This window comes from Mobula birostris, chromosome 23 (assembly GCF_030028105.1).
Source record: "Mobula birostris isolate sMobBir1 chromosome 23, sMobBir1.hap1, whole genome shotgun sequence".
Taxonomy (NCBI): domain Eukaryota; kingdom Metazoa; phylum Chordata; class Chondrichthyes; order Myliobatiformes; family Myliobatidae; genus Mobula; species Mobula birostris.
In genome coordinates, this window is record NC_092392.1 from 3,036,770 (window position 1) to 3,060,789 (window position 24,020).

The 24,020-nt window shown below is 42.6% G+C and overlaps 1 protein-coding gene across 7 annotated transcripts in view; it reads right to left on the bottom strand.

The window, feature by feature from the left end:
- The window catches only part of plxna4 (plexin A4), an 811,940-nt gene that overhangs the window by 458,695 nt on the left and 329,225 nt on the right, over positions 1 to 24,020 (bottom strand). For all 7 annotated transcript variants that reach the window (XM_072241488.1, XM_072241485.1, XM_072241487.1 and 4 more), the window contains exon 4: positions 8,113 to 8,244. In XM_072241488.1, coding sequence (XP_072097589.1) covers positions 8,113 to 8,244 — 132 coding nt within the window. The remainder of the gene's footprint in view (positions 1 to 8,112; positions 8,245 to 24,020) is intronic.

Consider the following 24,020-nt stretch of genomic DNA (forward strand, 5'->3'; position numbering starts at 1 on the left):
GATTAGGCTAATGTTAAATTGGTGGGTTGCCGAGTGGCATTAACTTGAAGGCCACAAAGGCTTACTCCACACCGTACCTCAATAATGGAAAAAATTATTGCTGGGGTCTCGGCTGTTTTCAGTCTACTTTGGCAACTTAGAAGAAGAGGCTGAGTGGAATGTACCTGAGCTTGCAGACAACTCATAGGTAGGTGGGCAAATAAGCAGCAGGGAAGACACAAGAAGGGTTGGGAATGGGCAATGGAGTTAGTTGGTAAGCAAGTAGCCATTGGAGCCTGCGGGTAAAAGTGAGGTTCTTTACTTTGGAAAGGCAAAATGGAAAGCAGAGTACGATCAAAATGTAACAACTGTGAAACACTGGAGACTTGGTGGTCCTTGTATGTGGATCACAGTAAATTAATGTGCGTAGGTGTTGGAAAGGCCTTGTTTTTTTCTCAGAAGAATACAAAACTGAGGAAGTGTGGAGGTGTAAAGAGTTCAGATGAATGAGAGATTATTCTCATTCAAAGTCAAGATTCTGAAGGAGTCTGACAAGCTGAGAGGTTGTTTGCCCTGGGCAGTGTGCCTAGAAGTAAGAGGGAAAGTCTCTAGATGAGAGGTTGGTCAATTAGAGCTGAAGTCAGGGAGAAAGTCTTCCTGTGATAGCTCAGGCACTGGGTCATGTGCAGTTCAGCAAGGCTTATAAGATGGCAATAAGCTGGAGACCTGACTGTTTCTAACTACCCTCAGAGCACTTTGGGGTTCTTAACACTTTTGCAGGTTTTCTGTTGAGTGGATTTGATACTGCATCAGTCAATCAGAAGCTAAAACTGAATGTTCCGCAGAGTGATTCACCTTATGGATTCCCAAAGCTTTTCTACCGTCTCAAGGTACAGGTCAGGGTGTTATAGAACAATCTTCATTCTAGCAACACCCAAGCAATTTAACACCAACAACACACTTAATTGGCATCCACTCTCTATTTGCAATATACCCTCAAGATCCACTTCACAACTCTCTCCCTCTTAAACCTGCATTTGCTACCAACTAAGAAGGATTATCGGCGGCATAGTAGCATAATGGTTAGCACAACGCTTTACAGTACCAGTGACCTGGGTTCTCCCCGTGACTGCATGGGTTTCCTCTGGGTGCTCTGGTTTCCTCCCACAGTCCAAAGTCATACGGGTAGGTTAATTAGTCATTGTAAATTGTCCTGTGATTAGGCGCGGGTTAAATCAGGGCTTGCTGGGCAGCACAGCTTAAAGAGCCGGAAGGGCCTGGTCCGTGCAGTATCTCAGTCAGAATCAGGGAACCTTGTACCTTCTAATACAATAGGTGCACTTTCACAAGGAAGACCATAAGACACAGGAGCAGAATTAGGACATTTGGCCCAACAAGTTTACTTTGCCTTTCAATCAAATCTGTTTTCTTCTACCTCATTCTCCCACCTTCTCCCTGTAATCCCCGCTTACCTCCAGAAAGCGGTCCACAGCAGGAGTCATTGATAAGTTCATGGCCTACAGTAGAAGGAGATGAGTTACTAACTTCAAACTTTCTGCATAATCACTCAAAGAGTTGAACTGCATGTGCATGTAACGAGAGCTGTATAACTCATCTCCTTCTACCTTGGGCCACGAACTTATCGATCACTCCTGCTGTGGACCACTTTCTGGAGGTCCAAGGCACTAACTTCTACAAAGAAGGGATCCGTATGCTCCACGACTGCTGGACTAAGTGTGTAAATGTAGGAGGGGACTGTGTTGAAAAATAAATGTGCTAGGTTTTCTAAAATTGACTCTTTCTACCTTAGGCCATGAACTTATCAATCACCCCTTGTCTATATCTTTGATGGTGGGTTGAGTGCTAAGAAAGGATTGGAATATACCGTATCAGTAAAACCAAGGTGGCATTGGTGATACATGGCGACGTTTTGCAGGAATTCACAAGGAACCCCACCATCCAGGCTATGCTCTCTTCTTGCTGCTGCCATCAGAAAGGAGGTACAGGAGCAACGTTCCCTCTGTTCTTTTGTATAGCTACGTGGACCAACCATTACTCTAAGCAGGAAATTTTTACACGGCCTGAAAACTGCACAGTCTTTAAATGTTTTTTTTTGTAATATCACTATGAATATTTAGAATGAAGACTGAAAAATCACATAGTTTTGGTTTTATTTATTAATTGAAGGGTATAATGAAATACAGTACAACAGGAAAATCTTTAACTTTGTGTAAACTTTTTCTTGTCTGCCTTTATTATAAATACATTGTCTATAAGCACTGACCAAATTAGTTTTGCATCCAGATGGAAGATATATCTTAATCACCATTAGATCATCCAAATGTTCCACTTATAGTCTGTTTCTAAATTTACAGTGAAAGAGTCAGGTTTACCTCATTGATACACAGCAACACAAACTGATACCCTAACATGTGAGATCTTATGCCAAACTTCCTTTCAGGTTGATGCTTGTGGCAATTAGATTGAATGGGTCAGAATATTTGTCCACTGAGACATTTTTAATAGTAATATGGAAATATAAAGTATAAACCTTTCGAAGTGCAGAGGATAGTGAACTGTCTGTGCTAAAGAGCAGTTACAATCAGAATCAAGGTTCAGGATTGTTTAATATCATTTCCAGTACACAGGTGTAAAGGAGAATGAAATAATTGTTGCTCCAGATCTGATGCAGCCCAAAAAAATACAAGATAAAGAATGCAATAATTTTTTTAAAATAACGCAATAATACAAATACATTTGTATATATTGCATGCCCATAAGGTGATGCTTGGCACAGGAGTGTCTGTGCATAAGGTTGCAGGCGTCTCATGACTCTGACAGAAAATGATAAAGTAGTGGTGGTGGGGTGGGACAGTGGGTGCAGGTGTTGATCAGCCTTACTCTTTTTGAGCTTTGTGGGCCTGGCGTGGATGCTGTGCAGCCTCTTCCTGATGGGAGTGGGAGACAGACAAGAGAAAGTTTACCAAACGTGAAAGATTTTCTTTGTTGTTCTTTATTTCATTGTACCCTTCAATTATCTGAATCAGAATCAGAATCAGGTTTAATATCACTGGCACATGTCGTGAACTGTGTTGTCTTTGCGGCAGCACTACTATGCAATACATAATAACAGGGAAAAAACTGTGAGATACAGTAAGGATATACATATTAAATAGTTAAATAAGCAGTGCAAAAATAAAAATAAAAAAGTAGTGAGGTACCATTCATGGATTTAATGTCCATTCAGAAATTGCATGGCAGAGGGAAAGAAGCTGTTCCTGAATTGCTGAGTGTGTGCCTTCGTGCTTCTGTACCTCAAAATTATGTGAATTTTCAATTTCCATTCTAAATATTCATAGTATGCATATTACAAAAAAAAATTAAAGTGTTGTGTAGTTTTCAGGCCGTGTAAAAATTTCCTGCTCTGAGCAATGGTTGGTCCACAAAATTAAATCCGCAGTGCAGTTTCTGTACCACACAGTGATGCAGCATGTTAGGATGTTCTTAACAGCACATCTGTAGGAGGTTGTGAGTAATGGTATGCCTTCTCTAGCTCTCTCCAGCCTGCCAGAAAGTAGAGGTGTTGGTGAGCGTTCTTGACTGTGGAGATTGTGTCAATTATGTGGTCAGTTTAACTCAAACGCTCAGGGTGGGGTTAATTTGACAGGTGGAGCTGGCATGCCAGCAGGTAGGTTGGAGATCTTGCTGAGTTAACACTTGATTTAAAATGGCAACAAAACAATTGTTCTTCCTTTAATAATCGATGGGAGAGCGGCTACTAGGAAACATGACAACACTGTACGATGAAAGCAACACACTTACACTGCCTGGCATGTTCTTTAACGTAACAAGCTCCCAGATGGATGACACTCAGTACAGTTTGTGAAGACACAATAAAACCAAAATCGGGAAATGTCACGGCATTTTATTCCAGGCTTTGATTGATCACATGCAGGAAAAGTCAAACCTCACGACGCGAGCATATCTCCAAGTTGTCAAAATAGAGCTTGTTTTCATCGTCTCCAGTGCAAAACAAAACTCAGCATTTTCATATACTCCATCACTGGAAAATGGTCTGCACATTTGCAGCTTCAGACAAAAGGTCACCACCTTACAACGCAAAGCGTTTCATTCTCCACAGATGCAGAACACACCGGGTATCCTTTGGGTTTATTCTTACATAGTCTACACTCAGTCAAAGCCACCCAAAATAGGAGGCAAAGCTAGTCTCTTTTAGTTCCTCACTCCTCTGCAGAAATCTAGCCCAATCTATCATGGACAATTTTTAAATCAAGTTAATCCGTTAAGAAGCTGAAGTCTGGCCTGTCTTTAAAATCACAAAAATAGTGGCAATCGGATTTATTGAGATTTCCCAGATCAAATTCCAACTCCAATACAGAGTGCTATCTCTTCCACTGGATGGCAATATTTTTGTGATGTTATTTTTCTCCAGTACAGTTAGTCTGGTCAAAAACTAGGGTGGTTTCTGCGCAGCATCAAAGCATTTTCTTTTCAGCTACACCAGGCATAACGTTGGGCGCCACGGTAGCTTTGCGGTTAGCGCGACGCTTTAACAGCTTGGGGCTCAAACCCGGCATCCTCTGGAAGGAGTTTGTGCATTCTTCCTGCGTGATGTGTGGGTCTCCTCCAGGTGCTCCGGTTTCCTCCCACAGTCCAAAGGTGGACCAGTTAGTAGGTTAATTAGTCACTGTAAATTGTCCTGTGATTAGGCAAGGGTTAAATTGTGGGTTGTTAGTATTACGGCACAATAGCCGGAAGGGCCTATTCCACACTCTATCTCTAAATAAAAATAAAAAATAAATAAATATCTGGGGGTAACTTGCTTCCACTCAGCTTCTGTGGATTCAGGGATGCTGGTGAGGCCAGTGTGGAATCAGAGACTGGGCCTGGATGGGCTCTATACAGCAGAGGCTGGGCACCTTGGGAGACAATGCATTGCTTCTATTATTTGCACTGAGCCTCTGTGTGTTCCCAAGAAATAAATGTGAGGTTCTCAATGCCATTCAGAATTCCCCTTCTCCACTTTGAGTGCTCACTGGGGCAGGGGTTCCAGACAGTCCATGGGAATGGTACTCTTTTCTTCCCCCCAAAGGAGGGCAGAAAAAACATCTTTGGATCTTTTCCTCTGTCCACCTGGTAATGATCACTTAAACTGCAGAGGGGACATTTAGAATTTCACAGTTCAAAGTAAGTGTATTATCAAAGTACATATATGCCACCATATAGTACCCTGAGACTCAGTTTCTTGTGGGCATTCACAGTTGGTACAAAGAAACGCAATGGAATCGATGAAAAACTGCACACAGAGATGGCAAACACCAATGCACAAAAGATGACAAACTGCAAATACAAAAAGAAAAATAAATAAATAGGAAGATAGATAGAAAAGTTCATTTTGAGAATATGAGTTGTAGAGTTCTCCAAAGTAAGTCATAGGTTGTGGAATCAGTTCAGTGTTGAGTGAGTGAAATTATCAATGCTGGTTCATGAACTACTCATGTCAATAATCACTCCAAGTCCAGTTGTTGGAAGCATGGTAAAGCCCAGTATGAAGCAAGTGAGGAGCATGTCTAACCCAGTTAATTAGGAGCTCATCTCCCCCAAAACCACATTCTTAACCCAGCTATCAAGCACTTTCTGCAAAATCCACATCAGCCACCTCAGAAGTGGGAGCAGGTCATCCTTGGCTCTGAAAGACTGCCTTGGAGAATGGCACAGTGGAGAATCGCCAGGCTTCATTCACTACCTGTCCTTTTCCACACACACTGAGCGTTACTGACTTATTTTGCTTTATGCTTCCAAGATACATAACCGCCACAGGCTGACAACACAGTACCACTTCAGCTTTTCAGTGTGTCATCAAAGCTAAGAGCCGTAGCAAAGGTGACTTGGTTGAAGTGGCATTAAAAGTGACCTGAAATTCTGGGCCTATTTGGAAGGGATTAATCACTGCCCTTGTCACCAGCTCTAAGGAGAGCCAGCTGGTAATTCCTACAGGCATGACAAGAGTGTTGGATGTCAGTGTTGACGTGTCAGAGAAAAGGCCATACTGCACTTGACAATGCAACAGCATTCAGTGTGACAGCTCTGACTGCATCTAGCAGCTACCAGATAGACTCCTAGCTGCCTTCTTACTCTGTCCTGAGTTATAACATTCCTTCTGATCAGTGTGTTCAGCTGGACACAGGTGCACAAAGTACGGGGAAATCAGGACATCCCATTTGTGAAGCCAAACAATGGATGTAAAGTGAGAATGTGGGTTGATCTAGTCTTTAACTTTGTGATTAGTTATGCCAACTCTTTGAGCAATATGAAAATAATGGCTGCTTTATTAATTGTCATACTCAAGTTCCGGTTTAAGACGGCACTACTGAAATTGGTTAACTGCTTACTGCAAATTCAAAAGGCAAGAAATACAACTAAAATATGATTACTAACACCTTTTCTGAGGTAAATTGTGGCAGACTATCACTATAAACAATGAAGAGGCCAGCAAAGGCGAAGCTGACTCGAAGGGTGAGCTGTGCTGGTACGATGCCAAGTTGGAATGGAATGTATTCGAGACTGTTTCGCAGCTGGGATGCAGTCGGAGTGAGCGAATCGGAGAGGAGTTTTGACACGGGTCCACCCAACCTGGGTGCAAGGTTCGATCGATTTAAGTGTAGGGTTGATTTGGAGAGGTCAAGAATGGCTTCAGGCTAGGTGGCAAGGTGTAGGCCCGGAGCATATCACTGCACCAGGGCTCAGGTCCTAATGCGAGACACAATCAGATGTGTTTGGATGATTTAAACACCAGCCCAGCTAGACTGGAAAGGTAGCCTGTTGGGACCGGGGTGCTGAAGCATCTTCAATTACTCCAAAAGACTGAGGTTGGTAAAATACTGCAAGGCTTTTATTGCTGTACAATACGACCTCCACAGTGAGTGTCTGCCCCCGGACTGAGGGGGAGGGGCAAGGCGAACACCTTTATACAGAACTCTGTGGGAGGAGCCACAGGGGCAGTCAGCAGAGGGGTGTGTCCAGACAGGTAACCGAGTTACAACATATATACATGGTTTACCACAGTTGCGATGGTCTGGTCGATTTTGCTTGCTCGTTCGCTCTCCCACGATGTTCACCCCACTCTCCATGGCACTGAGTCTATAGGACTGCTCCGGCTCCTACGCGCTTCGTGTCTGTGAACTTCATGGCGATTTGCTCGCTCTATGATGAACTGAGACTGAGGTTTGGGCCTACCCCGGGATATGGGTTTATGGACTTAATTTGGTACAAAATGCTGATGCTTACTTCTGTTGTTGGTATGATTTGTGTTTTTTCTCTCTTTCTCTGAGCATTGGGTTTTTCTATTTTTTTAACTGGATTCTTTTGGGTTTCGTGCATTTTGGCTGCCTTTAAGTAGACAAATCTCAAGGTTGTATAATTTATACATACTTTGATAATAAATGTACTTTGAACTTTGAACTTTTCTCGGGCTTACCCAAAAGTATATGGAATCTTTTTAGAGTAACTATTATTCTGGATTCCCAGCATCTGCAGAAAATGTTGTGTTTACAGCATCTTTATGAAAAGAAAATATACAGTCGCAGTGCGTGTGGCACAGCAGTAACACAGCATAACTAGGAAACAGATGGTCACAGATCTGACCTCACATACAGGGGTAGGGAGAGGGTGGCTGGAGAAAGCTCAGCCAATGAGTTTTCCACATTTCAAACATCTGACATTTTTTGTCCTCTACACGTCCTGCCTTTAATCTCTTACACAACATCCTACTCCATTCTTTCGCTCTCTTCTCAACTCCTCAAGGTTCAAGATTCAAATTTATTAAGCACATGTGGATTGAAACATCCAGTGAAATACATCGTTTGTGTTAACAACCAATGCACCCAATGGTGTGCTGGGAGCAGTCCACAAGAGTCATCTCACATTCGCCAATCTAGCCCGCCCACAGTTCTCGGCAGAACAACATAGAATGTCAATAATTATCACCAACAAAATCAGTTGTTTGAGGCTGATGCCACTCTCCATTTTCCAATTTTTGCCAGCTGAAATTTCCATCTTTATAACAATACAACCATGTAATGTAATCAGCCAGAAGGCATTGCCTGGTCTTACCTGCTTCTCTGACATAATGTAGAGGTACTGTTGGTCCACAGACAAAGCCATGTCACGCAGAATAGCACCACTCTGCACAACTTGAATGGTCTCATACTGCAAGGCACCATGGGAAGGCCCATCCACTCGAATCTGTGCAGAACAGAAAGAGAGAGCAAGATCACTTTCAGATATGTTGATCAATTTTTAGAAAAGTCTATCAGACTTCCTCAAGTTTGCACTCACTAATAATTCATGTAGTCGCTAGAGGACTCTCTGCTGTGTTTTTTTAATAATTCACAATCTCCTCCTTTCCTCTCCAAAAATAAACAATTGAAACTAGTGCCAGTGTGTTGGATCCTTGCATTCTGTTCACTCACATAAGTGTTTTGCTTAATGTGAGAACGGTTTGAACAAAGTAAACGGAAATATTGCATGCTCATGTACAAACGTATTTACCTTTTAGATTAGTAAATAAAGGAGCAATTTTACAGTTTCAGACCCCATACAATGGCAACAGTAACTAATAAGATTGTGGATTCAAATGCCACTGAGGATGCTTCAACACAAAACTCAAGATTTATAGTCCAATGAGGAATCAAGGTGGTGTACATAATCATAAATATCAGATTTCACAAAAGACCAAAGGGCCAAAATATTTTCTCAGGCAGACTTAAATATCATTGGCACCACTTCACAGTAAACTAGAAGAGCTCTCCCTAATATCTTAACTCATATGTATGCATCCATTACATTACTTAATGATAGACTCTCCAACTGTTATCAACTGCCATTTGTGGGACATTGTTGCGCACAGATTGGCTGTTACATTCTTTACGTAATGAACAGAGAATACTCTTCAAAAGGTAGCGGAACATTGTTGTGAACAGATAGCTTAAGTGGAAGAAGCGGGTGTAATGACAATGTTTTAAAGACCTTTGGACAGGTATATATGGATAGGAAAGATTTAGAGGGATATGTACCAAACGCAGGAAAATGGGAATATCTCAGGTAAGCACTTTTGGACTAGTGGGGCTAAAGGATCTGTTTCTATACCGTATAACTCTATCACTCTATAAATATGAAAAAAACGACTCCCTTCCGTTGAGGAAACAGAATACAGAATGGTCAGCCACTTGGAGTTCTGCAGGGCCATGAGTTCTCATTGTCTGCTCTCTTAATTCTCTATCCAATCTGTCACTATTCAAGATTCAAATTTGCATTGCGTTAACAACCAACACACCCCAATGTGTGCTGGGGCAGCCCACGTGTGTTGCCACATATTCCCACACCAACATGGCATGCCACCTCGGTCTTTAACTTCCTGCAATGTTCTAATGAAGTTTGAGAAATGGCACGTCACCTTCTGCTTAGACGCCTTACAGCCTTCAAGGTTCAACACTGAACTCAGGAATTTCAGGTAATTCCTGTCTGGTATCACACATTTTCAGCATCCAGTAACTCCTTTCCTCTCTAGAAATAACCTTTTGTTATTCCCTGATCTTTACCATAATGTTTTAGCTGCAACCATCATGTCTTCATATAATCTGTTCCTGGTCAATAATCTGCTATAGATCTTCCCTTTCATTCCTTCTACCACTTCCAACTTCCTCTACAACTGAATATATTTCACACCTTTCTCAGCTCTAACGAAATTTCATCTACCTAAGACTTTAACTCTTATTTCTCTCTTCACAGCTGCTGAACGGCCTGCTGGGTACTTCTAGCACTTACTATTTTTGTTTCAGATTTCTAGCATCTAAAATATTTTCATTTTGGAGTGTGACAACTACTCAGGTGATCTCTCCCACCCTAGGTAATGTTCCCATCACTCAATACAAGATACAAACCATTTATTTGAGTTATGTAATCGATGATGATTATATTTGCAGGGATATTGTTCCCATTAATGACAGCAGTTAGGTACCAACAGGGGCACATTTGTGCATTTAAAAAGAAAATGAAATGTCTCACAATCTAACGTGTTTAACTGAACACCAGGTAATTAACGACGCAGGAAATTGCAATGTTCCATACCACTCTTCCCCAGGTCTGCGACTGTTCCCCTACTGAGAGGTGAGAATTAAAATGAATCAGTTACCAATAGCACTTGGCACGTATTTCATTTACTGGCGTACATCCTACTGTGATCACAATCTTCTAAATGTCATATGCTGCAGACTGAGGACAGGAGTTACAGTTGATTGACTGAGAACATAGTGGTTTGTAAACACACGCATGTGTGAAATACCCGTTTCTCTCCAAGAGGTGGTTTTCACTTTCTTCATTTTCTTCCTGGCTTGGTTGGTGTTTGCCCTTAACCAAGACTATAACCAGACTGGCACTGAGTTGTGGGATCTTGCTGTGCACACTGGCTAGCAGATTTGACTGATGTTTTGTACGCTTGCAAAGCACTGATGATTCTCTGGGCACCTCAAGAGGTTAAAGACAAACAAGATCTTTACTCTCCTTGGAAAATTGTTTAATTATTCTCGTGACGTTGTTCACAGTGAACACTAAATCAATCCAGATTATTATGAAATGAAAAACCCTGAAACAAAGGTCAGAAAATCTAATGTTAATCCATATCTTTAAAATCCCAGTTGACCAACCCATTCTCATTTCACTTACATAACAGAATATAATCTTTTCAAACACACTTCCCACTTAAACCCAGTATAAAATTCTCCATGGACCACTGTTTCCCACTCATTCCCATTAAAAGCAATCTCAAAGGTCCACACTTTCCCCATTTATTCCCATTAGATGGAATTCCAATGGACTAACTACTTTTCCATTCACATTCTTTATGCAAAATCCCAGTGGAACAGAACCTTCCAATTCCAATCCAACACATGAAATCCCAATGTGCCAAAACGTTGCCAAGGTCCTAATGAATTACTTCCATTTTGGTGACTTCAGATAAGTCCACCACCAAGAGGACCACCATCTTGATGTAGTTTGGAGGTTTGCGTGCCTCAATGTCCCTGAGAGCTATGTTGGATGGAGCCAGGACTTTAAACTTTGGCTCTTGGTAGGGTCACCCATGCCAAACAGATCAGAGGGTAAGAGGCTAGACTAAGAGTGGTCCACCAGTTGGTTCAGCTCAGGGCTAACAACCCTGACTGGTCGAAAAACAATTGTTACGGAAATATCAATGAAGAATCCTTCTATACAGACAGAGGTGAAGGACCCTCATTGCTACCCTAAACGGGCAGTAATTTAGATAAGTTCTAGCTTTACAACCAAACTGAGCGAATCATGATTGATGAGTCAGAAGAAGAGGGGTTCACATTTCACACTGGTGGCTTGGACCCACATTCTAGGTTGGAACTTTAGTACAGTGCTGAGGAGATGGTGTGAGTGCTATTTTAAATACAATCTTAGGCCAAGGCCTTAAATCTGCCTCACATGTGGGTACAGATGATTCCACTGAATTCTTCAGAGAAAAACAAGAAGGTTCCACAAGGTTTAACTCATTATTTACCCACCAAGAAATATTATTAAAAATCTTACTTTTCATTGTCATAGGAGATTGCCATGTTAATTGACTGTGTGTGTTTGATTATAGAATGTAGAAAGTTAAGAGTACAGTATAGGCTCTTCAGACCATGAGCTCTAAGATCAATCTAGCACTGACTACTGACATAACTCTCCATTTTTCTTTCATCCATGTGCCTATCTAAGAGTTTCTCTTTTGCTTCTAATGTATCTGTCTCTACCACCACCCCAGAAGCAGGGTGTTCCATGCACCCGCCACCATCTGTATGACAAAACCTCTGACTGACATACCCCCATAATGTCCATCAATATCTTTTCTGCTACTTGAGGGTCAGTAATAACTCACGGTAATCTGACCAACCTTTTTCAGTCCTTCACTCAAATAAGTATACCTAATGTCATCCCTGCATTACCCCTAATGTCAGCCCTACTCTTGCCCTACCCTAATTCTAAAGCAGTCCAACTATTAAGATGTGGATTGGATTGCAAGTCAAACACAGACAAGAAGGTCATGTCATGAAGCATTCTGGTTTCCCCCGAGCCTCCTTTGTCATCATCTCACACGCTTTACATTTTCTTGTTTGATTCAGATCCTTTTGGTGCCCTGTTTTCCCTTTCCTTTTGCCCCTTCTATACTTGGGTACTTTCTACTGACTCTTAGTTTGTTGCCAATACAGTGGGTTCCAGTTAATCGGGCTATCAGTTAATCGGCACAGCCACTCACTTGGGACAACTCTTAGAGAACAAAAACTAATCAAGAAAATAGCCAGGATTCCCTTTGCTTATGTGGGACACTCTGCCACTTAATAAAAGACTGTTGCTGAATAATTTCTAACTAGTGTTAGTTGCATGGAGTTGTGTGGCCATTAGACACTATGGAGCGAACAGTTTTTAAAAAGCACCTTTTGCGTAAGCTTGTTTTATGTTATCCATTTGGGCCAACAGATGCCAATTCAAAAAACAGTGAATTTTGATAATTTTGTGGAGATGGATTCCGTAGTTCATGTTATGACGTGCTTCTGGTTTCTGGTTACTCCTTTTTTAATTGTTATTTTGTGCAATTCTGAACAGGGCGGCCTGCGCTAGATTGAACTGAACTGGGCTGATCTGAATAAGCCTAGACTCTTTTGATGACTTCGATGGCATTTGAAATTTCGTGCTTCTCACTGTTTTTTTGTAATCTGCATAATCTGCTTTTTTTGCACACGTTGTGCTGGTGGTGGTGGTGGGGGGAGTTCTTTGAACAGGTTCCATGGTTTTCTTTGTTTCATGGCTGCAGGTGAAAAGATAGATCTCATATTACATACATACTTTGATAATAAATGTACAGTACTTTGAATCTTTGGTTTTTTTTTATTTTGACTTTAAGCACGAAGGCAATGAAGGCAGTCCATTATCTGCACTAGCTGGCTGCACTGATTTTCTTTATTTACAGTCAATCAAAAGCATAGCAGCGTATACTTGATGAATTCCTCCGTCAATAACTATTAGATATTAACACGGTTTTCTAGTACTGTAGTAGTATTGGTAGTGTTCTATTTTGATCTGTACTTCATTTAAATGCACAATTTAAATAAAATACAGAATAAACTATCAATAGAACTCAGTTAATGATAGTTTGCCTTTTAACTATTTCCATGGAACTTCAGCTAACTGGAACAACCACTTATTTGGGCTAAAGTATACTGGTCCCAATGTGTCTCGATTAACTGGAAATCCACTGTACGCAGTGATACATGTTTATAGCTGAATCTCTTCTGCTCCTGCGTGCTGTAGGAGGCCAGTAAATCTAATGAGCAAACTACTCTGAGTAAGTGTCTGTGGAAGACACCTTGACATCATTATTCTGGAACAGCGCCGATGCAAATTTGTCTTAAGGTGAGGGAAGTCTGGAAGCTGAACATTCTAGATTACAAAATATCATGAAGAAAACAGAAGTATAAGTCTATGGACTCTCACAGCTACCTGGACTATTCCTCTTCCCACCCTGTCTCTTGCAAAAGTGCCATCCCCTTCTCGTAATTCCTCCGTCTCCGCCGCATCTGCTCTCAGGATGAGGCTTTTCATTCCAGGACGAGGGAGATGTCCTCCTTTTTTAAAGAAAGAGGCTTCCCTTCCTCCACCATCAATTCTGCTGTCAAACGCATCTCTCCCATTTCACGTACATCTGCTCTCACCCCATCCTCCCGTCACCCCACTAGGAATAGGGTTTCCTTTGTCCTAACCTAGCACCCCACCAGCCTCCGGGTCCAACATATAATTCTCCGTAACTTCCGCCACCTCCAACAGGATCCCACCACCAAGCACATTTTTCCCTCCCCACCTCTTTCTGCTTTCCGCAGGGATCGCTCCCTACGCGACTCCCTTGTCCATTCGTCCCCCCTCCATCCCTCCCCACCGATCTCCCTCCCGGCACTTATCCTTGTAAGCAGAACAAGTGCTACACATGCCCTTACACTTCCTCCTTTACCACCATTCAGGGCCCCAGACAGTCCTTCCAGGTGAGGCAACACTTCACCTGTGAGTCAGTTGGGGTGATATACTGCGTTCGGTGCTCCCGATGTGGCCTTCTATATATTAGCGATACCCGACGCAGGCTGGGAGACCGCTTCGCTGAACAGCTACACTCTGTTCCACCAGAGAAAGCAGGATCTCCCAGTGGCCACACATTTTAGTTCTATGTCCCATTCCCATTCTGATATGTCTATCCACGGCCTCCTCTACCGTCAAGATGAAGCCACACTCAGGTTGGAGGAACAACACCTTATATTCCGTCTGGGTAGCCTCCAACCTGATGGCATGAACATTGACTTCTCTAACTTCCGTTAATGACCCTCCTCCCTTTCACACCCCATCCCTTATTTATTTTATACATTTTTTTATTTTCTCCCCCTTTTTTTCTCTCTCTCTTTTTTCTCCCTCTGTCTCTCTCACTATAACTCCTTGCCTGCTCTCCACTGTCCAAGCTCCCCTTCTCCCCAGGCTTCCCGTCCCATGATCCTTCCCCTTCTCCAGCTCTTGGCTCTATCCCTCCCCCTCCTGTCTTCTCCTATCATTTCGGATCTCCCCCCCCCCCCAACTTTCAAATCTCTTACTAACTCTTCCTTCAGTTCGTCCTGACGAAGAGTCCCGGCCCGAAACGTCGACTGTACCTCTTCCTAGAGATGCTGCCTGACCTGCTGCATTCACCAGCATTTTTTGTGTGTGTTGGTTGAGTAAACAATAATTGTGGGATTCTCCATTATTTTATTACATTACTGAAATCTGGGAATAACACAACACTGTATCTCTTTGGTTCTATTTACAGAATAATACAAAAATGGATACTCTGGCAACTTAATATTGACTATTAGATCTTGCAATAAGATACAGCTGAAGAAAAGTGGAGGTGTTTAGAAATAATTATTAATCTTCTTTTGGAGGACAAATGATTAAGTACTTAATCTCAGATTTGACACAATATAATGTACAGAATGCATGAAAAGACCGGAGAATTTTTAGCTGTTTTCTCCATAGATTGAGAGGCGATTTGATATACAAGAGGGATACATAATTATCAGGGGTATAGATAGGGTAAATGCAAGCAGGCTTTTTTCTCTGAGGTTGGGTAGGAGTACAACCAGAGGTCATTGGTTACGGGTGATAGGTGAGCAGTTTAAGGGAAATATGAGGGGAAACTTCTTCACTGAGAGGGAGGGTTGTGAGAGTGTGGGATAAGCTGGCAGTGCACGTGGTGGATGCAAGTTCAATTTCAATGTTTAAGCGAAGTTGGGATAGGTACATGGATAGTAGGGGTCTGGAGGGCTAAGGTCGATGAGAGTAAGAGGATTAAAATGGTTTTGGTATGGACTAGATGGACTGAAGGGCCTGTTTCTATGCTGTACTTTTCTATGACTCTATAAACATATCTAAATGCTCAAAATGCAGTGTTTTATTGTGGAAAACCAATATTGCTCCATAATGTTAGATGTTTACATCCAGGTAGTTGACCTCAATGTATGTACATATTTAAAAAAGCACAGAAGCTCTTACAGTTTAAGAGCAACACACACAAAATGCTGGAGGAACTCAGGCAGCGTCTTTGGGAATGAATAAAGAGACAGCGTTTTGCACCGAGAATCTCGGCCCGAAACATCAATTCTTTATTCCTTTCCATGGCTGCTGCCAGGCCTGCTGAGTTCCTCCAGCATTCTGTGTGTTACTCTGGAGTTCCTGCACCTGCAGAATCTCTTGTGCTTGCAACGTAAGCAGGTTTATACCCTTCAATGCTCAGTGACACCAATGAACCCGTGCCATGACACTGAACAGAACAGGCAGCAGCTGAATCAGTCGGGGAAGTTACAGATAGCTCACACAAACAACCCTATCTGGAAGAACTCAGCACCAACAATACGATGTCCAGCTGTTCTCAGCTCCTTACAAATATTCTCAAGTTGCTATGAAAAGCAGTGGCCTCTGGCAAGTCATATGGGAGGCAGGTCAGCTACTTGACCAGAGATTAATATGACCTGCCTTACAGGTTTAATCATAACCTCAGAAAACCAGGCGACTGAAAGGAGACATGATGTCTTCAGGGAAAAGCTTGGTACCTTTGCAGTGCTGGGCAGGCTGATTCCCCACTCTGCATTACAAATGGCCAGGGTCAGGAAACGTTCTCGGCTATACAACTCCAGGCTCTCAGTAGCAACTGCAAGCTCCTAGGCAAGAACACCAATGTACTCACTGCTCATCTGTGCAGCCATCCAACCCTGGGTAAGCGAAAATGCCTGCAGTGGTGTTTCAGTTCACAACACTGGCATAACATCAGAGACTGATATGCAGAAGGCGGCTATTTGCTGCATTGTTACATTGTCTGTTTGGAAGAACTATTCCAATGCCACATGCTTTATTCATAGACCTGTTTCAGTCTTCCCTGATATTCAAACAGTCGAGACCCCCACTTTAAAACCCACTACATTGAGTGGGTTTGGCATGTCCAATATCTCCTCCTTTTTCTCACTGTCAGTTCATGCATAATGGTACTCCCATAAAACATAGAAACATAGAAACATAGAAAATAGGTGGAGTAGGCCATTCAGCCCTTCGAGCCTGCACCGCCATTTATTATGATCATGGTTGATCATCCAACTCAGAACCCCGCCCCAGCCTTCCCTCCATACCCCCTGACCCCCGTAGTCACAAGGGCCATATCTAACTCCCTCTTAAATATAGCCAATGAACTGGCCTCAACTGTTTCCTGTGGCAGAGAATTCCACAGATTCACCACTCTCTGTGTGAAGAAGTTTTTCCTCATCTCGGTCCTAAAAGCCTTCCTCTCTATCCTCAAACTGTGGCCCCTCGTTCTGGACTTCCCCAGCATCGGGAACAATCTTCCTGCATCTAGCCTGTCCAATCCCTTTAGGATCTTATACGTTTCAATCAGATCCCCCCTCAATCTTCTAAATTCCAACGAGTACAAGCCCAGTTCATCCAGTCTTTCTACATATGAAAGTCCTGCCATCCCAGGAATCAATCTGGTGAACCTTCTTTGTACTCCCTCTATGGCAAGGATGTCTTTCCTCAGATTAGGGGACCAAAACTGCACACAATACTCCAGGTGTGGTCTCACCAAGGCCTTGTACAACTGCAGTAGTACCTCCCTGCTCCTGTACTCGAATCCTCTTGCTATAAGTGCCAGCATACCATTCGCCTTTTTCACCGCCTGCTGTACCTGCATGCCCACTTTCAATGACTGGTGTATAATGACACCCAGGTCTCGTTGCACCTCCCCTTTTCCTAATCGGCCACCATTCAGATAATAATCTGTTTTCCTATTTTTGCCACCAAAGTGGATAACTTCACATTTATCCACATTAAATTGCATCTGCCATGAATTTGCCCACTCACCCAACCTATCCAAGTCACCCTGCGTCCTCTTAGCATCCTCCTCACAGCTAACACCGCCACCCAGCTTCGTGTCATCCGCAAACTTGGAGATGCTGCACTTAATTCCCTCATCCAAGTCATTAATATATATTGTAAACAACTGGGGTCCCAGCACTGAGCCTTGCGGTACCCCACTAGTCACCGCCTGCCATTCTGAAAAGGTCCCGTTTATTCCCACTCTTTGCTTCCTGTCTGCTAACCAACTCTCCACCCACACCAATACCTTACCCCCAATACCGTGTGCTTTAAGTTTGCACACTAATCTCCTGTGTGGGACAATCAGAAGTGTTCTACAAATGGAGGCCAGTATCCAAATAAATCTCCTTGAACTATTATGTTGGACTGCGTACATTTCTGCTTTAATTAGTTTCATTTTCACTCTTCTGTTTTTAACTACAGGACTTTAAAGTAATTTTTAAAATGACGTTGGTCTGTACCGTATCACCAGCATTTTCTCTATTATAAAAACATAGAAACATGGAAAACCTACAACACAATACAGGCCTTTCGGCCCACAATGCTGTGCCGAACATGAACTTACTTTAGAAATTGCCTAGGCTTACCCATAGCCCTCTATTTTTCTAAGCTCCATGTACCTATCCAGGAGTCTCTTAAAAGACTCTATCATATCTGCCTCCACCACTGTCACCGGCAGCCCATTCCACACACTCACCACTCTCTGTATAAAAAACTTACCCCTGACAACTCCTCTGTACCTACTCCCAAGCACTTTAAAACTGTGCCCTCTCATGATAGCCATTTCAGCCCTGGGGAAAAGCCTCTGACTATCCACATGATCAATGCCTCTCATCATCTTCTACACCTCCATTAGGTCACCTCTCATCCTCCGTCAATCCAAGGAGAAAAGGCCGAGTTCACTCAACCTGTTCTCATAAGGCATGCTCGCCAATCCAGGCATCATCCTTGTAAATCTCTTCTGCATCCTTTCTATAGTTTCCACATCCCTTCCTGTAGTGAGGTGACCAGAACTGAGCACAGTACTCTAAGTGGGGTCTGATCAGGGTCTGATATAGTTATAACATTACCTCTCAGCTCTTAAACTCAAACCCACAGTGGATGAAGGCTAATGCACTGTATGCCTTCTTAACCACAGAGTCAGCCTGCTCAGCAGCTTTGAGTGCCCTATGGACTCGGACCCCAAGATCCCTCTGATCCTCCACACTGCCAAGAGTCTTACCATTAATACTATATTCTGCCAACATATTTGACCTACCAAAATGAACCACCTCACACTTATCTGGGTTAAATTCCATCTGCCACTTCTCAGCCCAGTTTTGCATTATATCAATGTCCTGCTGTAACCTCTGACAGCCGTCCACGCTAACTACATCACCCCCAACCTTTGTGCCATCAGCAAATTTACTAACCCATCTCTCCACTTCCTTATCCAGGTCATTTATAAAAATCATGAAGAGCAGGGGTCCCAGAACAGATTCCTGAGGCACACCACTGGTGACTGACCTCCATGCAGAATATGACCCATATACAACCACTCTTTGCCTTCTGTGGGCAGCCAATTCTGGATCCACAAAGCAAGGTCCCCTTGGATCCCATGTCTCCTTACTTTCTCAATAAGACTTGCATGGGGTACCTTATCAAATGCCTTGCTGAAATCCATATACACTACATCTTCTGCTCTTCCTTCATCAATGTGTTTAGTCACTTCCTCAAAAAAATCAATTAGGCTCATAAGGCATGACCTGCCTTTGACAAAACCATGTTGACTATTCCTAATCATATTATGCCTCCCCAAACATTCATAAATCCTGCCTCTCAGGATCTGTTCCATCAACCTACTAACCACCGAAGTAAGACTCACTGGTCTATAATTTCCTGGGCTACCTCTACTCCCTTTCTTGAATAAGAGAACAACATCTGTAACTCTGTGTTCCTTCCAAACCTCTCCCATCCCCACTGATGATGTAAAGCTCATTGCCAGAGGCTCAACAATCTCCTCCCTCACCTCCCATAGTAGCCTGGCGTACATCTTGTCCAGTCCCGGAGACTTATCCAACTTGTTGCTTTCCAAAATCTCCAGCACATCCTCTTTCTTAATGTCTATATGCTCAAGCTTTTCAATCCACTGTAAGTCACCTCTGCAATTGCCAAGATCCTTTTCCGTAGTGACTACTGAAGCAAAGTATTCATTAAGTACCTCTGCTATCTCCTCCGGTTGCATACACACTTTTCCACTGTCACACTTGATTGGTCCAATTCTCTCACGCCTTATCCTCTTGCTCTTCACATACTTGTAGAATGTCTTGGGGTTTTCCTTAATCCTGCTCACCAAGGCCTTCTCATGGCCCCTTCCGGCTCTCCTAATTTCATTCTGAAGCTCCTTTCTGCTAGTCTTATAATCTTCTAGATCTCTATCATTACCTAGTTTTTTGAACCTTTCGTAAGCTTATCTTTTCTTCTTGACTAGATTTTCAACAGCCTTTGAACACCATGGTTCTGACCATTTATTCAATACTTTCATATGATGTAATTTGGCCTTTTCCAATCCTATTTTGTTATTCTATATACGGGGAGAGGAGCGGAGTTAACAACACTAATGGTCTTATCTGAGGTATCATAATAGCCCATTCTTTTTCTTTTTGTTAGTTTAGTTTTTCTTTAGTTGGTTTAGATTTTTTTTTCTTTTTGGGGGGAATTTTTTTTTCTTTTTTTCCTCTTTTCTCATGATATTTTTTCCATTTTTATCATATATTTCCTTATATTAGAGCTGTACTTTCTGAGATTTTGGAACGCTCATGAATTATGCGTCAATTGGTTATATTTGTATAAACTATTTTTTCAATTATGCAATCCCAATTTCTCTGTATCTATTTTTCTGTTATGTATATGATGCTGAAACTAATAAAAAGATTGAAAAAGAAAGAAAGAACACCATGGTTCTTGTACCCTACCATCCATTCCCCATCTCATTGGAACGTAACTATGCAGAACGCCACACAAATATCCCCGAACATTTGCCACATTTCTGCCATACATTTCCCTGAGAACATCTGTTCCCAATTGATGCTTCCAAGTTCCTGCCTGATAGCCTCATAGTTCCCCTTACTCCAATTAAACGTTTCCCTAACTTGTCTGTTCCAATCCCTCTCCAATGCTATGGTAAAGGAGATAGAATTGTGATCACTATCTCCAAAATGCTCTCCCACTGAGAGACTTGACACCTGATCAGGTTCATTTCCCAATACCAGATCAAGTACAGCTTCTCCTCTTGCAGGCTTTTCTACATATTGTGTCGAGAAACCTTCCTGAACACATCTAACAAACTCCACCCCATCTAAACCCCATGCTCTACGGAGATGCCAATCAATATTTGGGAAAATAAAACCTCCCACCACGACACCCCTGTTATTATTACACCTTTCCAGAATCTGTCTCCTTATCTGCTCATCGATGTCCCTGTTACTATTGGGTGGTCTATAAAAAACACCCAGTAGAGTTATTGACCGCTTCCTGCTTCTAACTTCTACCCACAGAGACTCAGTATACAATCCCTCCATGACTTCCTCCTTTTCTGCAGCTGTGACACTATCTCTGATCAACAGTGCCATGTCCCCACCTCTTTTGCCTCCCTCCCTGTCCTTTCTGAAACATCTAAAGCCTGGCACTTGACGTAACCATTCCTGCCCCTGAGCCATCCAAGTCTCTGTAATGGCCACAACATCATAGCGCCAAGTACTGATCCATTTTGTTCATGATGCTTCTTGCATTAAAATAGACACATCTCAAACCACTGGTCTGAGCTCATCCCTTCACTATCTATATTCCTTCCATTCTCTAAGACTTAAACACACTTGCTTTCTCATGTTCAAAGTTCAGCGTTCACTGTAAATTTATTATCAAAGTACATACATGTCACCATATATATGTCAACCCTGAGACTAATTTTCTTGCGGGCTTTCATGGTAATATGGAGAAGCACAATAAATTTAATGAAAGACTGCATCCGACAGGACGGTCAAACAACCAATGCACAAAATTCAAAAAACTATACATATAGCGTAGGAAGAAAATAATAAATAAATAAACAATAAGTATTAAGAACATGAGATGAGGAGTCCTTGAAAGTGAGTCTATAGGTTGTGGGGACAGTTCAGTGATGGGGTGAGTGAAGTTACCCCACTGGTTCAAGAGCCTGATGGTTGCGGAGTAATAACTGTCCCTGAACATGGTGGTGTGTCTCCTGAGGCTTTTGTGCTTCCTTCCTGATGACAGCAGTGAGAAGAGAACACGACCTGGCTGGCATAGATCCCTGATGATAGATGCTGCTTTCCTTTTTCAGTCACGATGAAAGGTCCTTGAGTTGAAATGTGACCCTTCTCTCCCCTTTGATGCTGCCTGACTTGCTGCGTTTTTTCTATTTTGGATTTCTGATATCTGAATCTTTTTTTTTCACCCAGCAGACAGAAGTATTACGGGCAAAGTGAAAGTAAATCGAGGTTGTTCCATAGTTTATTCACTCACGTTGGTCCTATGACCTGCCAGTCACAGTTTGGAAACAATTCCCCATCTCACCGGCTTTACAATGAAGATCATTTCAGATCTTCATTGCTTTCATTTTAACTGCTGTTGCTCTGGATTTCTCTACCAGAATAAATAGTTCCTTTCCACTTATTAAACACATGAATTATTTTCACCGTTAGTGTCCCACACTTGAGGGAACACAAGCTAAGTTCTGCTAGCACGCACTGTAAGGTGTACATCGTGACCTTAGCCAATGCAAGTTATCCCTCTTCATCAGCCTGAGCTTTCCATTACTGTACATCACACATATTCAGCTGTCACTGTGCAGTCAGACTCAATTAAATGGAAAAGATGGGACTTCAACTGTTCTGTCCATGCTGCCCAAAAGCACCACCTTATCCTGCTGAAATTGCAGATCAAAATGATGAAATGCTGCCCTTTAGAAACAGTTTATTAAGGAGAAAAAATCTTCATTTCAATTCATAACTGATAAAACATATGTCCATCTATACTAAGTCTTTTATAACCCAAGAACAATATTGTTTTATATCCATGAAGTCCTTTAGGGCCAGCACAGCAGTTAGTGTAATGCTTTATAGCGCCAAGGAGTCACATTCAATTCCTGCTGCTGTCTGTATGGACTATGTACGTTCTCCCCATGACCATGCCGGTTTCCTCTGGGTGCTCTGCTTTCCTCCCATATTCCAAAGATATACATGTGGGCAGAAAGTTGACACTGGGAGCATGGCCACACTTGAGGACTGGTCCCAGCACCTCCTCAACCTGTGTTGGTCGTTATTGCAAACAACATATTTCACTGTTGCAATGTTTGTGTTACTAATAAAGCTATTTTTAAAAAGCAGTCAGTGTTTAGCATAGCAACTGACATTCATAGATATGGCAACTACCAAAATCTACTTGGAAGAAGTGCATATCCCTCTTGGCCCATGGCTCTGTGAGGTGATGCACTGTTTTGCTGTTTGAGGCACTTCCCCACCCAACTCTGCCCTTGCACGTGCAGTGATGGAAGGAGATTAGGCAGTGGTCCTTCTCCACAGAACCTTAACATGGGTTGGATTAACCTTCAATGAGTCCCACTGCCTGAACTGAGATAGCCTGCACCATTCCCTTACCGCTCTGAAAGACCAAAGTTGGGGAAAACAGTGTTGGGATATTGAACATCTTTTTTACATAGAAAGTAGTAAATGCATGGAATGCACTGTCTAGGAGTGGCACTAGAGGTAGATATATCAGGGCCATTTAAGAGATTCTTAGATAGGCACAGGGATGAAAAAATGGAGGACTATGTTGGGGAAGGGCTAGATTGGTCGGAGTAGGATTGAAGGGCCTGTGCTGTACTGTGCTGTTCTATATCACTGATCGTTAATTTGGGATCAATAATGAATGGTGGCTTTGAAAAAGAAGAGAACCATGCTCAACTCCCTAAAGGGTGGTGGCAACACGGTCAATAGCAAGCTCTGAAAGGGAGTTGGATAAAGAGAAGTGCTGGTTAGGCTCTGAGGTAAGAGCAGGGCAGACGATGCATTGCACAGAAGCAGGACAAGGGATATTGAGCTGAAAAGTCCTCTGTCTGTACTGCACCATTCTGGAACCCCTCATCACTCAAGGTCACAGATTCAGCACGATTCAACTGTGACAAAACAATGTTTTTTCCAACCCAAAGTGCACCAGCAATAGATTTCTGTTGCACCCAAAGTGCCTTGAATCTCTGAATTTCTTCCCTCACAGCTGGCTTGGATGCTTTAATGAGTTGTTTCCTTGCCTGAGCCAGAATCTGTTGTTTCAGGTTCCAACACAGGGGCTTGAACATAAAAAGCATATGGACGGTTGAGTGAGCCCCTCTGTTGGTCAGGGCCAACCATGAATGTTGTGTTCCAGCTGTCTAAAGATAAGCAAGCCATGGCAGTACGATTTGGAAGAGCAAGCTGTTGCCTATGTTGCAGACTTCCCCCTCCCCCCCTCCACGTAGCTGATGAACCCAA